The following is a 16,570-nucleotide window of genomic DNA, read 5'->3' as shown; positions in this document are numbered from 1 at the left end:
TTTATGTCTGGATACATTGAAATGTTTTGCCAAGATATGAAATAAGTAAAAAATTACTAAACAAAAAGTTTACCTGCTTAGGATTATTGGCTAGGTGGGGTGATAAGTTATTGAACCAATCTATCTGGCCATCCTGTTGTTGTTTAAATTTGAGTGGTTTAGGCCAGGTAGTAAGTAGACGCAAACCTTTTTTGGTCCTACATTCAGCCTTAAAGGCAGGGTACACCATACCACCTGTGAGGGCATAGCTGCATGGCCCTGAATTTGGGCATTAGAATCGGCGGGGCAACCTAGCCAGGCAGGGAGGTGTGCCCACTGTTGCCGACCCCACCCCTCAGGTGGGGGAGGCGAAGTGAAGCACACATCTCAGTCCCCTCCATCTTGAAGATGAAGGGACTTAACCATTCAGAAAGAGGCGTATGTCCCCCCTCTCACTGGAAGATGACATAATAGGGGGTGTAGACTCCAGAGGGAAGTGACCCATTGGTCCCGAGCTGCACACCCCTGTATCACCCGTAAATCTAGTATTTAAGGGCACCCCTGAACCTGGCCTCTTCAGATACTGCAACCTAAGAAGGAGGACCGAAGAGCCATGCAGCAGTGGAGAAGATGACGACTGACTTTGTACCAGCCCTACCGGCCTGTCTCCTCCTCCAGCGACCCTGCTTCCAGAAATTGGCATGGCCCGCAGCCAGCAACCTCAAAACCCCGGAGTACCTGTGCTGACTTTGACAAAGACTGGAATCTCCAATGGACACCGGATTTGTTCAGCAAAGAAAACAACACCAGCCTCCGGAGCCAGGCGGTTCCGCGACACTGTCCCACTCTGCACCCGCGGCCGGAGTTAAAGTGACTTAACCTATCCTTTAAAATCTCCCCGGCGATCCGGATCTCATCTGCATGGGTGGCTGACCTCTCCAGGACCCTCCCCTCTAGGCCTCCAGCCTCTGTTCAAAGGATCCCGCCAACTGTGACCGGAACCACCTACCACCTAAAGAAACCTGAAACCAAAAGGCACCCCTGCATCCTCAGCCCCCTGGAAACCCAACTGACAGTGCCCAGGTATGCCCCAGCTATCCAATTTACCTGCCCAGCCGTTTGTCACCTTCGTCCAGCCTCCGTGTCCAAGCCTGCTGCCTCTTTCCAAAACCAACGACCTCCATTTAGAAGCATTGGGTACGGATGCTGATTTTCCACCCTGCCCCCGGCTACCCCTGTGCCGCTGGCAGTGTAGTTTTGGTGCTGCTTTATGGCCCCCCCATGGTAACCTAAAACCCCGGTGCATTTGCCCTAAGACCGCGGGTACCTACCTGCAACCCATGCCTTTTTGAGGTACCCCGGCTCCATTGGATAACATTGGGCCCATTGACCTCTGCACCCGGCCGCCCCAGTGCCGTTGGTGGTGCAGTACCTACTTGGCCTTGAACCTTGCCTGTGTTGTTGTAAACCCCTGAAGCTTGGGGAAGTAAGTTAAGTACTTACCTGCAAACTTCTTAACATTGTTTTCCTCCATAAGATTACATTGTAGTTCTATCTATTGCCTTGCACTGTCTAACTTTAACACTACAAAAGTATACAACTGTACTTAAGTGACATTTACAGAAGCTATTCTTAAAAATGTACAACATACAACTTCATTTACAAACCATAACTGCATTATTGAAAGGTGTTGCTGCATTTCCAAACTGTACAACTTACCTGCACTAAGTGAATCTTGGTTCTAGTAATAAAACAACAAAGTAACAACTTTGTATGCAAACAATTGGTCTGCATTCATTCAGTCTTTGAGTGTGTGACATAATTTGTTGCCTGAGTGTGTACAACAAATGCTTAATCCTACCCACTTATAAGCCGAGCTGCCCAGCCACCACTACATTGAGAGTAAGATTCTATCTACTTATACCTCTGCCCATCCCTTTGGGGACTCCCTGGATTCTGTGCACACTATACCTCCTTTTGGTATAGTATGTACAGAGCCATCTTTCGACACCACCTCCAGTTGACATATGGATCCCTGAAACCGTTGGGGTTTGCCAACAACGACCAAAAGTCCCACCTGTGCCTCAATTACGAATCCCTTCATGCTCTTGTCTACCCACTTTAAAGAGAAAAAAGCAATTTGGACCCTGACTGTCTTTTGAACTTCTGGTCTATTTCTTTGCTATTTGTTTTCTCCAAGGTTTTGGAAAAACATGTCAACGCCCAACTCACTTGCTTGGTGGAGGCTTACTATCCTCTCCAACCTTCCCAGGTGAGTTTCAGGGCTGGGCACAGAACTGGGTCAGCCCTTCTTGGCGAAACGGAACATCTCAGACAATACCTGCGTGAGGGAGGCACAGACGTGCTCGTCTTGCTGCACTTGAGCACGGCTTTCAATACGGTGTTGGTGTCCCACTGTATCCTGGTTAATAGGCTGGAGTCAATAGTCCTGGAAGGCTCAGCCGTTGGGAGGCTTGTCTCCTTCTTAAAGGAATGTACGTTCCAGGTTTTTCCATTCAATATGAGGTCTCAAACACAGGCTTTGACTTCTGGTGTCCTGCAGGGATCCATTCTAAGCCCTCTACTGCTCAACATCTATGTACACCCCTTGGCGAACCTAATGGAGAGCTGTGGACTCACCCTTTTCTCATATGCCGATGGTACTCCAGTGATCTTTTCTTTGTCTTTGGCACAGAGCCATGACCCATCTTTGCTGCACTTGGGTATGGTGAAAATCGCCTCTTGGCCGAATCAAAACTCAATCAAAATGACAGTGATAAGACTGAGGTTTTGGTTCTGGGCAACAACTCCTCCCTTGCAAGACATTTGCCAGAATTGTTAGGGCCTCCGCCCATGCCGGTTTCTAAGGTTAAAAAACCTGGGTGTTCTTATTGATGCAAAGCTCTCGATGAAGCTGCAGATAGCTAAGGTAACTGCCACTTACTTTGCAGTCTTTAAATGGCTGAAAAAGATTCTGTGGCTTATTCCTTTAGCGGCTCAGAGGACAGTCCTACAGGCTCTGGTGATTTCCAGATTGGACCACGGCAATGTGAGTTTGAGTTTAAAATATTTACAGAGCGCGCGTTCACCTGGTGATTCCATGGCGCTATGGAGTACTGAGCCCAAAAGGACAAGAGGATCGGGAAGGAGCAAAAGATAAGAGCGTTATGAAGGGAAGGCTTGGGAGAAAAAAAGTGTTTTTAGCGCTTTACGAAAGTGTGAATATAGGGTGGAAGATCTGAGGTGGACGGGGAGAGAGTTCCAGAAGGCAGGGGCTAGTGTGGAGAATTTAGTACCTCCCCACTTTTTGCGCTTGAAGCGGGGGAACTGTCAACAGTTGTAGGGAGGATGAACGTAGTTCCCTAGTAGGGTCATAGGTTTTAATTTCAGAGGAGATAAAGACCGGCGCTAAGCCTGCCCGGGCCTGAAAGGTGATGCAACCCATCTTGAACTGAGCTCGTTCTCGGATAGAGAGCCAGTGCAAGGATTTAAGGAGAGGGGTGGCGTGATGGGATTTGGCCAAGTTATAAACCAGGCGGGCAGCCTGGTTTTGGACCAGCTGCAGTCGTCGTATACTATAAGCGGGCAAGCCACAGTATAGAGCGTTGCCATAGTCTAGGCGGGAGATAACCATCGCCAAGACTATGAGCTTTAGGGCAGAGAGTGAAAAGAAACGAGAGACTTTACGGATGGTACGGAGTGAGAGGAAAGAAGAGGACACCACTTGGCTGATTTGGGAGTGCAGGGTAAGTTGGTCATTCAGTTTAATACCAAGAGTTTTTACAGAGGAAGATGGAGAGGGAGGGGGACCTAGGGAGGGGGGCCAGAAAAGAGAGGACCAGGGATTGGAGCAACCACCTGTCAAAACCAGCTCAGTTTTGTCTGGGTTTAACTTCAGGTGGTTGTAGTTCATCCAGTCCCGAATAAAGGTCATGATAGACTGGAAGTTGATCAAGGACTTAGGGGATGGGGATAGGGAAAAAATAAGCTGGAGGTCATCCGCATAGTTATAGACAGAGACCTCCATTTGTTGAAGGGCAAAAATAAGAGGGGCAATGTACAGGTTGAATAAAAGAGGGGAAAGGGAGGAGCCCTGGGGGACTCCGCATTGTACTTTGCGGAAGTCTGCCGAAAAACCGCCCAGGCACACACTTCCCTCAGGAAGGAGGACAACCAAACCAAGGCCGAGCCTCCGATTCCCACCGCCTTGACATGGGAAAGTAAGATGGAGTGGTCAACCGTGTCTAAGGCGGCGGAGAGATCGAGGAGGATCAGGGCCTGGAGATGGTTAGTGTCCATACCCTCTCTGAGGTTGTCAAGGACCGATAGCACCACGGACTCCATGGAGTGTGCGGGACGGAAGCCAGCTTGACGGGGGGCTAGCACCCTGTTCTCCTCTACAAAGGTGCTGAGTGCTCTGGTCATGTGGCGCTCCAATACCTTCCCCAAAAAAGGCAATATAGAAATGGGGCGGTAATTAGCAGGAGCGAAGGGGTCAGCGCCAGGCTTTTTAAGGATAGGAACGATGATGGCCGATTTGAGAGGAGGAATAACAATGCCCTGGGATAGTGAACTATTAAGAAAATTGAGGGGGGGCTGCACGCACACCGAGTAGATGTGTTTAAGAATGTAGGCAGGACAGGGATCCAACGGGGAGCCTGATTTGACCATAGGCAGTAGGGTGAGAAAGGACTCCTCTGTCAAAAGGGGGAAAGAGTCAAGACGTGCCCCAACTAATGGACCCAGGGGGTCGACAAAAGAAGGGGGGGGGGGGGAATGTTTGCCTTAATGTTGGAAATTTTGTCCAGGAAGAAAGAGTTGAGGGAATTACATAAATCCTGGGAAGGGGAGGGCTTAAAGGTGGCTCTATCAGAGTAGGCGAGGTCGTGCACAATAGAGAAAATTTCTCTAGGCTGATTTTCGGCGGCCAAAATTTTTGAAGAGAAATAGGCTTTTTTGGTCGCCAGAATAGTTTTTTTGTACAAAGACAGGAGGGTTATGTACTGAATTTTAAGATTGGGACAATAATCTCGCCTCCAGGCCCGCTCGGCACGACGTACAGTGAGTTTTAAGACCTTCAATTCCTCATTGAACCAACGATTTGCGTCGTTCGCCCTACTGGAGGACACCGGCCTGAGGGGAGCGACAGAGTCGCAGCCTGATTGGAGCCAAGAGTTGATGGAATCGGCTTGTGCGGAGGATGACAGACCATGAAGGTCCGGGCTGAATGCAGAGAGTGTGGCAGACAGAGAAGCCACATCCACCTTATTCCAGGAGCGCGCCCAGGTGTTTTTGGGAAGAGAGGGCTTGGGGGCTGAGCTAAGGTGTAGGGAAAAGGACATCAAAAAGTGGTCGGACCAGGTACAGGGGGAGATGGACAGGGAGTCTACTGGGCAATTGAGGGACCAGATCTGGTCAAGGATGTGACCATGGATGTGAGTGGGGGAGTGAACGTGAGAGTCAAAGTTGAGGGAGCGAAGGGTATCCGAGAATTCCTTGGAGGTCGGGCATTCGGCGGGGTCTGAGGGCCAGAAGTTAAAATCTCCTAAAACCAAGATGGAGAAATTGTTAACCGCTAAAATGGCCACCAAGTCTTGGAAGCCGGACAGAAAAAATTGAGAAGGTTGGGGGGGGGGGCGGTACATAAGTAGGCAGGTAAGCGGGGTACTAAAGGAACAGCGGACAACTAAGAAGTCCGATGAGCCAATGGATGGGAAGGCTAAAGATTGAAAGGAGATTTCTCTGCAGGCAATTAGGGCGATGCCACCGGCTGATTTTCCGGGGGGTCGATCGGCGCGCAGGGCGTAATATGGGGCAGGGAGTGCAGCTAGCAGAGACGGAAGAGAGTTGTCACAGAACCAAGTCTCTGTAAGAAATAGGAGATCTGGTTTGTGCAAGTCAAGTAAAATAAAGAGTTCGTGGCAATGCTTGACTGCTGACCTGGTATTGAGGTAGTAGACCGATCGAGTAGTGGGCGCAGGAAGGGCAGGGGGGTCCGAAGAAGGGCCGAGGAAGGGGAGGGGGATAGGGGGGATAAAGGGGGAGGAGGGCGCGGAGCTGCCAATTCCAGCCTACCGATGCGCACAGACACAGTATCATCCAGGGGCCACGGGCCTTGGAGGTAGCTGCGAAGAAGAATATTGTATCAACTGGGCATGGTGGAGAGCCCCTAGGCCCGGTCGGCCGCGGACGTGCGCAGACGGGCTTACCTTTGGCGCGCCATCGGCGCGCAAACGCCGCGCCCGCTGCGCTCGTCCGCTGCGCTTCCGGAAGACGCACATGATTTATAGGTAGGTAGGGCGGCGGCCGGGGAGGCGTGGCCTCCAAAAAGGGGCGTCGCCTCCGGGCTTGGCAGAATGGCGGCAAGAAGTGTTAGAATTGAGGCGCCGCATCAGCGCTAGATCCGCTGCGCGAAGCGACTCGTGAGCAAAGAAGGTGAGTTCTAAAAACATCAATTATAACAAATAACAGTAAAAATTTAAAAAGTATCTCGCTCCCGGCTTCCGCCTCAAGAGCTCAGTGCTATGATGGTGGGGCGCCTGCAGTCGGCGTCTATATATAGTGCTCAGCGGGGGGCAGGGCCTCCAAAAAGGGGCGTGGCCTCCGGGCTTGGCAGAATGGCGGCAAGAAGTGTTAGGATTGAGGCGCCGCGTCAGCGCTAGATCCGCTGCGCGAAGCGACTCGTGAGCGAAGAAGGTGAGTTCTAAAAACAACAATTATAACAAATAACGGTCAAAATTTAAAAAGTATCTCGCTCCCGGCTTCCGCCTCGAGCTCAGTGCTATGATGGTGGGGCGCCTGCAGTCGGCGTCTATATATAGTGCTCGGCGGGGGGCGGGGCCTCCAAAAAGGGGCGTGGCCTCCGGGCTTGACAGAATGGCGGCAAGAAGTGTTAGGATTGAGGCGCCGCGTCAGCGCTAGATCCGCTGCCCGAAGCGACTCGTGAGCGAAGAAGGTGAGTTCTAAAAACAACAATTATAACAAATAACAGTCAAAATTTAAAAAGTATCTCGCTCCCGGCTTCCGCCTCAAGAGCTCAGTGCTATGATGCAATGTGCTGTATTTAGGCACAGATAAGTTGTCCATAGATCACTTGCAAGTTGTTAAGAACGCCAGGAGCTAGGCTCCTGTACCACATACCCAAATATGTTTGTCTCTCATTTGCTTAAGGAACTTCATTGGCTTAAGGTTGCCAAACATATTGAATTTAAAGCATTGTGCTATGTTCAAGGCCAAATTTGGCCTGCGACCACATTACACCCAGGAACTGGTATCTCCTTATCAGCCCACTCGGCTGTTAAGATCTTCGACACAAGCTCTGTGTGCGATGTTCCGATGTTTAGTTTAACCCATATCAAAGGCCATTCCTTTGACAATCTGGGTCCTAAGCATTGGAAATCTTTGCCGGATGCTCTAAGGAACAGCAAGTCATTTCTTACTTTTCACAAGATGTTGAAGACTTGGCTATTCTGAGTCAACACTGTGAGATAGCAGATCTGTGACTGCCTTGCGCCGGCAAACCCTTCGGGGTAGCTGTGCACGTTACAAGTTAAAATAAAGTTATCCTGGACATGGTAGTCTTCAGGACCAGAAGACATATGTGGACCCTACAGTTAGACCTCAGCTTTCAGTGGGCTCAGCATCAGTGCTGTTTCTCAGACTTCATTCAGATCTCGTAAGAGGGTGTAAGATCTTCTATGCTGGCAGACAGATGCCAACCTCACCTGCGCCAGGCCAAACTCCCTTTCCCACTTAGATTTCATGGTTGCTACAGATGCATCAGTGGTGTGGTGGGATGTTCTTCCGGGCAAGGTGGAAATCTGAGGCTTCTAGTTTCCAGTGAAGGGCTAGCTCAATATAAAATCTACTGGAGCTTTGTGCAATCTTTCTACCCCTAAAATCTATCAGGGGAAGGAACCTGCGGATCCTCACAAACAACATGACTGACATGTAGTCTCGCTACAAGAATGGTGGAGTGGGTTCCTAAATCTTGTGTCAGAGGCTTTACGTCTCTAAAGGTGGCTGGTCAAGCAGAACATCTTCCTGGTAGTCTAGGAACTAGCTGGGTTTCCTCAGTGCCAGAGAGGACAAACTGAGCAGACATAATCTGGTGTTGAGCTAGTGGCGTCTTCGTTCTGAGATCTCACTGGACTGCACCCGGCTAGATCTGTTCCCCACTGTTGAACGTAGAGTCAGCATTTTTTGTTTTTGCATTGGAATTTCCTCCAAGACACTTGTTTAAAAAAAAAAAAAAAGAAACAGGTGTGTTTTTATGTTTTTCAATTAATATCTTACCTACCTTGAGTTCTGAAGAAGATCAAAATAGACTGGGCACACCCTGTCCTGGCATATTGTTCAATGCTTCGTTTCTGAGTGTGTGGAAGGCTAAATTGTTGAAATTGATGTCAACATGCAGATGTGGTGCCTAAATGTGTCTCCACTAAGTCACTTCCAGGGCAGTGGGTAGCCACACAGTGCCACCTTTCAGCGTACAGGAGCACTGCTACACAAATCTCTGGAACCAGTCTGGCGAAATTCTAAAGGAAGTAGTGACAATGTAATTGTTTACAAAATTCAGTGCTTCAATACTGCCCACTTTACATAGAACTTGTAACTGATTCCAATTCAATCTCCCCCCAAATATGTCAAATAATAATGATGTTCAGCTCACAGAAGATTTATTGAAAGAAACCTGCCTCTATATCCTGGAAATTATACAACTCCCTGTGTAGAAGTATAATTTTGGCCAAAGCAACCCTCCCAATCAACTGCATTTGAAATCTCGGTCTCAATTACCCTGAGCTCTAAAACTAGTCTATAAAAACATTGTGCTAGTAACCCTCTTGGCTGCATGTGTAAGAACTTTTCATGGGATCCCGGGGCAGTTGAAAATAAAGGGGCTTATCCTGGTTCGCTGCTAGTGTCAACCACAGGTGATTCATCTCAATAGTATTGTACTCCATTAAATAATCAAGTCCCTTCCTTTGGTCACTTGCCTCTCTTGGTGTGGTGAGATTAAACAGCCAGGGGTTACTCTCAGAGTTGGTAGCTGTAAGAAACTCAGATACTGTGTGACATAGCAAATAATAACACCCAGTAAAGAGGGAGTTCAATCTCTGATGCAACTTCCACAAATGATATGGCTTTAATTGTCCGGTAAGTAAAAGGAGCAGTTAAAAGTAGTACCATCTCTAAATATGATATAAGTGCTGTCTCCAATCGGATCTGAGATGCATCTTATTGCCGTTCATTTTTAAGGTGCTTGATTTTTAAATGGCATTACGCCTCATGACTTGTGTTTTTCTATGTATCAGTGTCCCCACGCAGTTGATAATCTTCAGGACTCATTTGGGTAATTACAGTATCAGTAAACACAGTTCAATGTTTGGGACAAAGGGGCAAGACGGAGGAAAGCCATATGTTAAGTTTGCTATGCTTCTCTGGCCTTCTCTTTTAACGCAGGATTGCTCAGAGTGCAAATTGAACAACTCAGTTTAAGGTTCAATTAATTGGTTAAAAAATTATGTAGCCCTAAAACAACCCACCAAAACAAAAACATGGTCCCTTCCAAGTAAAACAGAAGTACAGCAGAAACTAGTCCAAGATTGGGCAGGGTGTTTATTAACTGTTCTTTGGGTTTATTATAGTCCAACTTTCTCATAATGTTGCTCATTCCTGTATGCTTTCTTTTCCAAGCTGAAATGCCTCTTCTGTTCAGAGGGGTGCAATCGAAATATTTTTTTATTTACATGGATGTTTTGGTGATAGTGTCCTTCTCCATTTATGTTGGGCCCAAGATGTCATCTTGGGTCCTTTTTAAAGATTTTTCACAGTTTCCCAATCTTCCGCTTTGTTTCCCTTTTGCTAATTCTCATTTTTCCATCTCATCCTTCCGCTTTGTTTCCCTTTTGCTAATTCTCATTTTTCCATCTCATCCTTCCTTCCCTGCCACTTAATAAAGGCGCTTCTTTATCTACTGCAGAGTCCTGGCAGAGAAGCTGGAGAAATGGCTACAACTAATGCTTATGTGGCAGCCGCGTCAAAGGGGAACTCATCCAACATATGGCCCCCATGGGTGTTTCCGAGCACTGGACGATATCCTCAATTTAAAAGTGAGTTTAAAATGGGATACCATGGTTACCTTTCCAGAGAGAAGGTGTTGTGGACTGGTAACCAGAGAGCCGACAGTGTTGCATGAAGACATGGCAAGAGGGCGCAAAGGGTCCCTGAATCAGGGTACTGAGCGCCTCATGACCCAAGACAGACAGGCATGAACATTGTATGTAACATGAAGAATTTAAATGAGTCCGGTCTTTTGCCAGATGGGGAGAATTTGAAAAGGCATATAACACACTCATGTTGAAATAGAGATTTTGGTTGGTTAAGTCCTAAAGCAGGATAAAACGGCTGGAGCAGGTATGAAAAGAACATGTAGGGTTGAATAACCCAGGAGAGCCTAACATGGACTGAGAATGTTGCACAAGAGGCTGACAGGGACATATAGTTAAGCGATGGGTACCCCATACAGGGCAGTATCCACTAGGAACGCCCAAGAGAAAAACTAGAAAACAATAGCAGAGGGTCCTTTTTAAGATTTAGAAGTGGATTGTGAGATGCCCGTCTAGAGAAACACTGTCCGATGACATCCCCATTACAGTATATTATGGGTAAGGACACTTTATGGAACACACCACTGACTGGGGATGGCACAATTTGTTCATATGTACGTGTACCTTTGAGTGCAAGTTCGTTCATATATCTTTCATAATATGCACGCTTAGTATAATTGCCTGTTGCCTACTCAGTGTGTACTTCTTTGTACCCCTGTGAAGAGGGTGAGTTGGTTTGTGTTTGCTCCTATGCAAATTTGAGCTTGTTGCCTTAGTAAGTGAATTTGTTCAAACAACTATGGCACAGGATCTGTGAGTTAATAATTCTGCCAGTCAGCCACCATGCCATAATCCCAATATTCATTAGTGCTTTACGACTGACAGAGGTTTTTTTCCCCTGAACAACCTTTTGTATCCTAATTCAGATAATGGGCAATATTTAGACCAGTCTTCCATCTAGCATCCTTCACAAAGGTTCTTGGAATAGGGGATTGTATTACAACTTTGGTCTCACCTTCAAATGATGATTTCATCACCAGCTTCAAAATAGGCTGCAGACCATGTAAGGATTTTGAAACCACTTAAATTGCTATATGGAAAAGCATCTCTTTGCTAGAGAGCAAGGCCTGGACTCTGAACTGATTCCCCCTTAATCTGTCCAGATTCTTTGACAAAGAGCACTATTGATTTCTCCATAGGTAGCTGGTGGACACATCTTTTAGAATCGGTGGAACAACTTCAGAGTTTCAGGTTGTAAGTGTCTAACTGCAGTCAAGTCAGCAGGTGAATCTGAAGGGCTTCTCTGAAATCAACGGGCCATTCACAGTGTGCTCCAGGGATCAGCTTTGTCACCAGTCATCGGCTGTCACGCTGACTATATCCAAATCCATGTAAGAATGACTCAGGATGTGGGAGACGGTTGCATTCTCTATGCTGGTCTAATTTGTTGGACAATCCATAGACCTCCACCCTGTCCCGGTTCCCTACACTCGACCCGGAATCTCTCGCTAAGCTGTCTAGCCGCGTGAAATCTGGTTCCCCTAAGGACTGTTGCCCCCCTTCCGTGCTTCGCGATATTTGTCATACTCTTCCACATTGCATTCTTCCTTTACTCAATTCCTCCCTTGCCTCTGGTACAGTCCCCAGGTCATTCAAGGAGGCCGTACTGGTACCCCTGCCGAAGAAACCCGGTGCAGACCCAGCGGTTCTGGCTAACTACCGCCCCATCTCCCTCTTGCCCTTCCTGTCCAAAATCTTGGAGGCTCATGTCACGACTTGCCTCTCGCAATTCATCGAGGAGTCCAATTTTCTAGCGACCAACCAAGCCGGCTTTAGACCCGCCCATTCCACCGAGGCTGTGATTGTGGCCGTGCTGGACAACCTCAGAAGCAATGCTGACAAAGGACTACCCCAGGCACTAGTCCTACTTGATCTCTCGGCGGCATTCGACACGGTGGACCATAACATCTTAATCCATCGTGTCGGATCCGCCGGTGTCTGTGGGGCCGCTCTGTCCTGGATTAAATCCTTCCTAGAGGAGAGGTCTCAGGCAGTCAGCCTGGGTCCTTTCAGCGCTACCAGTGTCCCGTCATCTTGCGGGGTCCCTCAAGGTTCCTCCTTGTCACCCCTCCTTTTTAATTTGTACCTCCAACCCCTCCTTCACTCCTTAGGCAGGTGGGATGTCACCGTGTTTAATTACGCGGATGACCTGCAAATTATTTTCCCCCTCACCTCCCCTGATGCTGTCACCAACTTTCGGACGGCCATGACGCACATCCAGCACTGGATGAATCAAAACCAACTAAAGCTCAACCCAGGCAAAACTGAGCTCCTACTTCCTGGGAATAGTGCCCCTTATTGGGGCCCCCAGTACTGGCCCATCGAGCTCGGCACACCTCCCTCTCCTGCTGGCTGTGTAAAGAGCCTTGGGATTATCATCGACTCTGGGCTCACCCTTAAGTCCCAGGTGAGTGCTGTAACATCCTCCTGTATGTTCCAGCTATACAGGATACGGAAAGTCGCCCACCTCCTGACGCCCGAAGCCTTGCTGCAAGTCTTAATCGCCTTGGTGATGTCTCGGCTGGACTTCTCCAACTCAATATACCACGGCCTCCCCAAATCCCAGCTGTCTAGGCTACAGATTGTCCAGAACCAGGCTGCTAGGCTGGCCTTTAAAATCCCCAGATGGCAGTCGGCCAAACCTCTTTTACGTCAACTCCACTGGCTACCAGTCAGTGAAAGAATAGTCTTCAAGGTCCACTGCCTGGTATTCAAGGCTCTTACTGGTCCCTCTCCTGCTTTTCTTAAATCCCTCATCACTCCTTACTGTCCCTCTCGCACCTTGAGGTCTACCCACCTTCGGCTCTTAGTCGTCCCCCGCTTCAAACTCACCAGATCTGGGGGTCGCAGTTTCTCTTGTCTGGCTCCTAAGCTCTGGAACTCCCTCCCACTTTCACTTAAGTCCTCCTGTTCCCTTCTCTCTTTCAGGAAATCCATAAAAACACTACTCTTTTCCCATCTGCATTAATTCTTCTTCTTCAACCTTAGGATCCGATTAGCGCCAGGAAACTTACGGTGACAGTGCGCTCAAGAAATATTATATAACATAACATAACATCGCAATTGGATCTGCCTCATTGGATCAAAAATGTAAATCATACTACTAGGATGCAGCGCAGGTGCTCCTGCTGGCCTCTTCCTCCTCCATGGGCCCCCCCTCACACACCCCTAAGCCTAATCCCGCTACCTCTAATCCACCAAACCGTGAGGATACTGGAACTCATGACGCTGCTCGACTTACCCAAACCACTACACCGACTGACACCCGACACCCCCCTGGCCAAACCCTCTAGACCTCACAGCTCATCCTCCAGGGCACCCTCACTAGCCATCAGTAGCCTCCCTACACACTCTACCCTAAAACCTCCCTACTGCGGGGTTACTGGAACCCATGACTCTGGTCGTCTCAACCACACAACTAAGCCCACTGCACTCTCCACCAAGTCAGTTCCATCACCACCGACCCCTTGCCCGCAAGAGCACCCTTCTTTCAGGGATTTGGACACTCTCCACCGCAAAGCCACTGAATTAACCTTATGCTTACACAAGTCCGCCACGGATCTTAAAAACTCCTGCACCTCTCCGAACTAACTCTTTCTAAGATCAGGATCTCACAGTTACCCCCCCACCCACATCCTACTCCAAGCCCCTTCTACACCCTTTCCGTCACCCCTGAGACACCAGCGCCCTCAAAGGCAGCCCTGCTACCTCTCAGAGGAAGAAATACAGGCCCTCCTCCTATCCTACAAACCTACCCCTGCTACGTCTAGCACTATGGAACTCTCGGAGGATGAAATTGCTGACCTCCCCATTAGCTACTATCACCCATGCCTCTCTGTCCTGAAGACAGATCAACCCATACGCACGGTTGCAATCAATCCTTGCAGACCAGCCACTCTCCGCAACAGAGGAATAGTCAACAGTAACCTAGCACCTGTCCCAACCTCCGGCCCTAATCCCAATCCTCATACCGTCCCCTCTCTATCTGGTCTCCTTATCAACTGCCGCTCTGCGGTAAAGTATGCCGCTGATGTCGCCAATCTCTTCCTGAACCTAATTACAGATGGAGCAATCCTGGCTAAATGAATCCTCCTCTCCCTGCCTAAACCTTCTAGTCCCGCCCAGCTATCGCATCGTAAGGTTGGACAGGCAATCTAAAAAAAAAAAAGGGGGGGGGCATTGCCGGCATCTACCGCTCCAACCTTCTTATCACTGAACTTCTGGCCGAACCGACTGGCTCCTGCAAATATCTTGCCCTATCTGTCTGCAACAACATCTCCCTTCAGTGCAGACTGCACATCTTTTACCACCCTCCTGGCAAGAATGACACCTTCATAGACTACCTCATGGAAATCATCACCTTCAAGGCCTTTCAGAACGCCAATGACATCTTTCTTGGCGACTTCAATTTGCACTGGAACGACCCGCAGGTCAATGCCATCAGAGACTTTCTGGCCGACCAAGCTCTTACCCAAGCCTGCTCCCTCCCGACTCACTCAAAAGGGGCCAATTTAGACTGGATCATCGCCAAGGAATCTGAGGTCAAACTCATTTCCATTGATCCCTGCGACTGGTCAGACCACCACGCTATCACCTTCTGTCTTCCTGGCACCCACAAGCAATGGACACCGCGACCGGTGATCCCCAAAAAATGGATCAGGGACACCAAGAACCTGGATCACGAGAAATTGGCTGCCCGCTGTGCAACTGACCTCCCTCCCCCCCCGCCCCCCATATCACCTCGGTCGACAACCTCACTGAACACTATTCCTCAGCGATAGCCAATATAATTGATGATCTTGCCCCGCTAAAACTGAAATGAACACAGAAGACAGGAACCCTTGGTTCAACGGATCCCTTAACAATGAGAGGAGGTCTCTCCGACAAACAGAACGGAGCTGGAAAAAGCACCCTACCGCCGACCATCTTAAACTTCTCCGTCGGGCCAGAAAGGCCTACAACAAAAAAGTCATTAATTCTAAAAAGGAATTCTTCAGAGCTGAACTGGATAACGCTAAGAATAGACCTCGCAAATTATTCGAGCTGGTCAAACACCAATAAAACAAACTTGCTAAATCATCCAAAGAAACCCCTATTTCTACAATCTCATGCGAACAATTCTCCTCCTCCTTCTTCTGTGATAAAATCTCTGCCCTAGGAAAGGAACTCATATCTGCTACCAATTCCCAAACCCCGCCTGTTCCACATCCCCACTCAGCGCTACCCCCGCAATCTTCCCCAAAAAACCAAGCTTCATGGTCTAACTTCAAAGCCTATGATGAACACTTGATCTCTAAAACTCTTTCCTCCCTAAGCCCCAACAATCACTTCAACGACCCCCTCCTTTCAAATTGTCTTGCCTCTGTCTCTCAGGCTATCATCCCATCCTGGACGAAGAATCAACTCCTCGCTCCTACAGGGATTTATTCCTGACTCTCTCAAAGCCGGCCAGGTGGTCCCCATTCTTAAAAAACCCACTTTAGATCCTGCCTCTCCTGACAATTACAGACCCATCTCTAACATCCCTCTTCTAGCTAAAGTGCTGGAAAAATGTGTTCTGCAACAGTTAAGCCAACACATCTCTAACTTCCACCTTCTAGATGACCTGCAATCTGGTTTCAGACCTGGGCACAGCATGGAAACCACACTCCTCCACATTGTTGATGACGTCCTTCAAGCCCTTGACCATGGCAAAACCTGTCTCTTGATCCTCCTTGACCTATCCTCTGCTTTTGACACGGTTCTCCACAAAATTCTCCTGAATCGCCTCAATCTTTGGATGGGTCTGGATGGCACGGTGCTGGCCTGGTTCCGATCCTTCCTCCAGAACCGCTCGTAGAGAATCCTGATCAATAGCAACCTACCCGCCCCATCTCCGATCACAGTTGGAGTCCCCCAAGGATCAACCTTATCCCCTACCCTTTTGAATCTGTACCTCGAACCGCTCTCCGAGGTGCTGCGCACTGCCAATTTCTCCTACCACATGTATGCCGATGACACACAGCTCTACATCAATATCTCTTCTCCAGAGGATATCCGCTCACTGAATGAGGCCCTAAAACTATCTGTCCACTGGCTCACATCCAATCAGCTCAAACTCCACGCCAAAAAACAGAGTTTCTCTTAATCTCGCCACCTAACGCCAATCCAGACATTCAAGCTTGGACCAAGGCTATCACAGCGCTAAACTGTTCTCCCACCATCGTGGACTCTGCTAAATCCCTGGGAATTACCTTAGACGGCAACCTGAACATGCGGGGCCATATCAACGCGATTGCCAAAACCGCCAGATTTCACCTAAACTACCTACGAAACTTGAAACCTTTCCTCGACCCTCCTGATCTAAAAGCAGCTATCCAGGCCTTAGTCATCTCTCGACTAGAATATGGTTGCTCCACTCTCGCAGGCCTACCCAAGACCTC

The 16,570-nt window shown here is 48.6% G+C and overlaps 1 protein-coding gene across 1 annotated transcript in view; it reads left to right on the top strand.

Moving 5' to 3' along the window:
• The window catches only part of IKBKB (inhibitor of nuclear factor kappa B kinase subunit beta), a 543,710-nt gene that overhangs the window by 252,693 nt on the left and 274,447 nt on the right, over positions 1–16,570 (top strand). The window contains exon 10 of the mRNA XM_078666224.1: positions 9,962–10,091. Within this exon, the coding sequence (XP_078522350.1) occupies positions 9,962–10,091 (130 nt within the window). The remainder of the gene's footprint in view (positions 1–9,961; positions 10,092–16,570) is intronic.

Source organism: Lissotriton helveticus, chromosome 11, assembly GCF_964261635.1.
Source record: "Lissotriton helveticus chromosome 11, aLisHel1.1, whole genome shotgun sequence".
Taxonomy (NCBI): domain Eukaryota; kingdom Metazoa; phylum Chordata; class Amphibia; order Caudata; family Salamandridae; genus Lissotriton; species Lissotriton helveticus.
The sequence above is the reverse complement of the archived record's forward strand: the minus strand, read 5'-3'. Positions and strand labels throughout refer to the sequence as shown.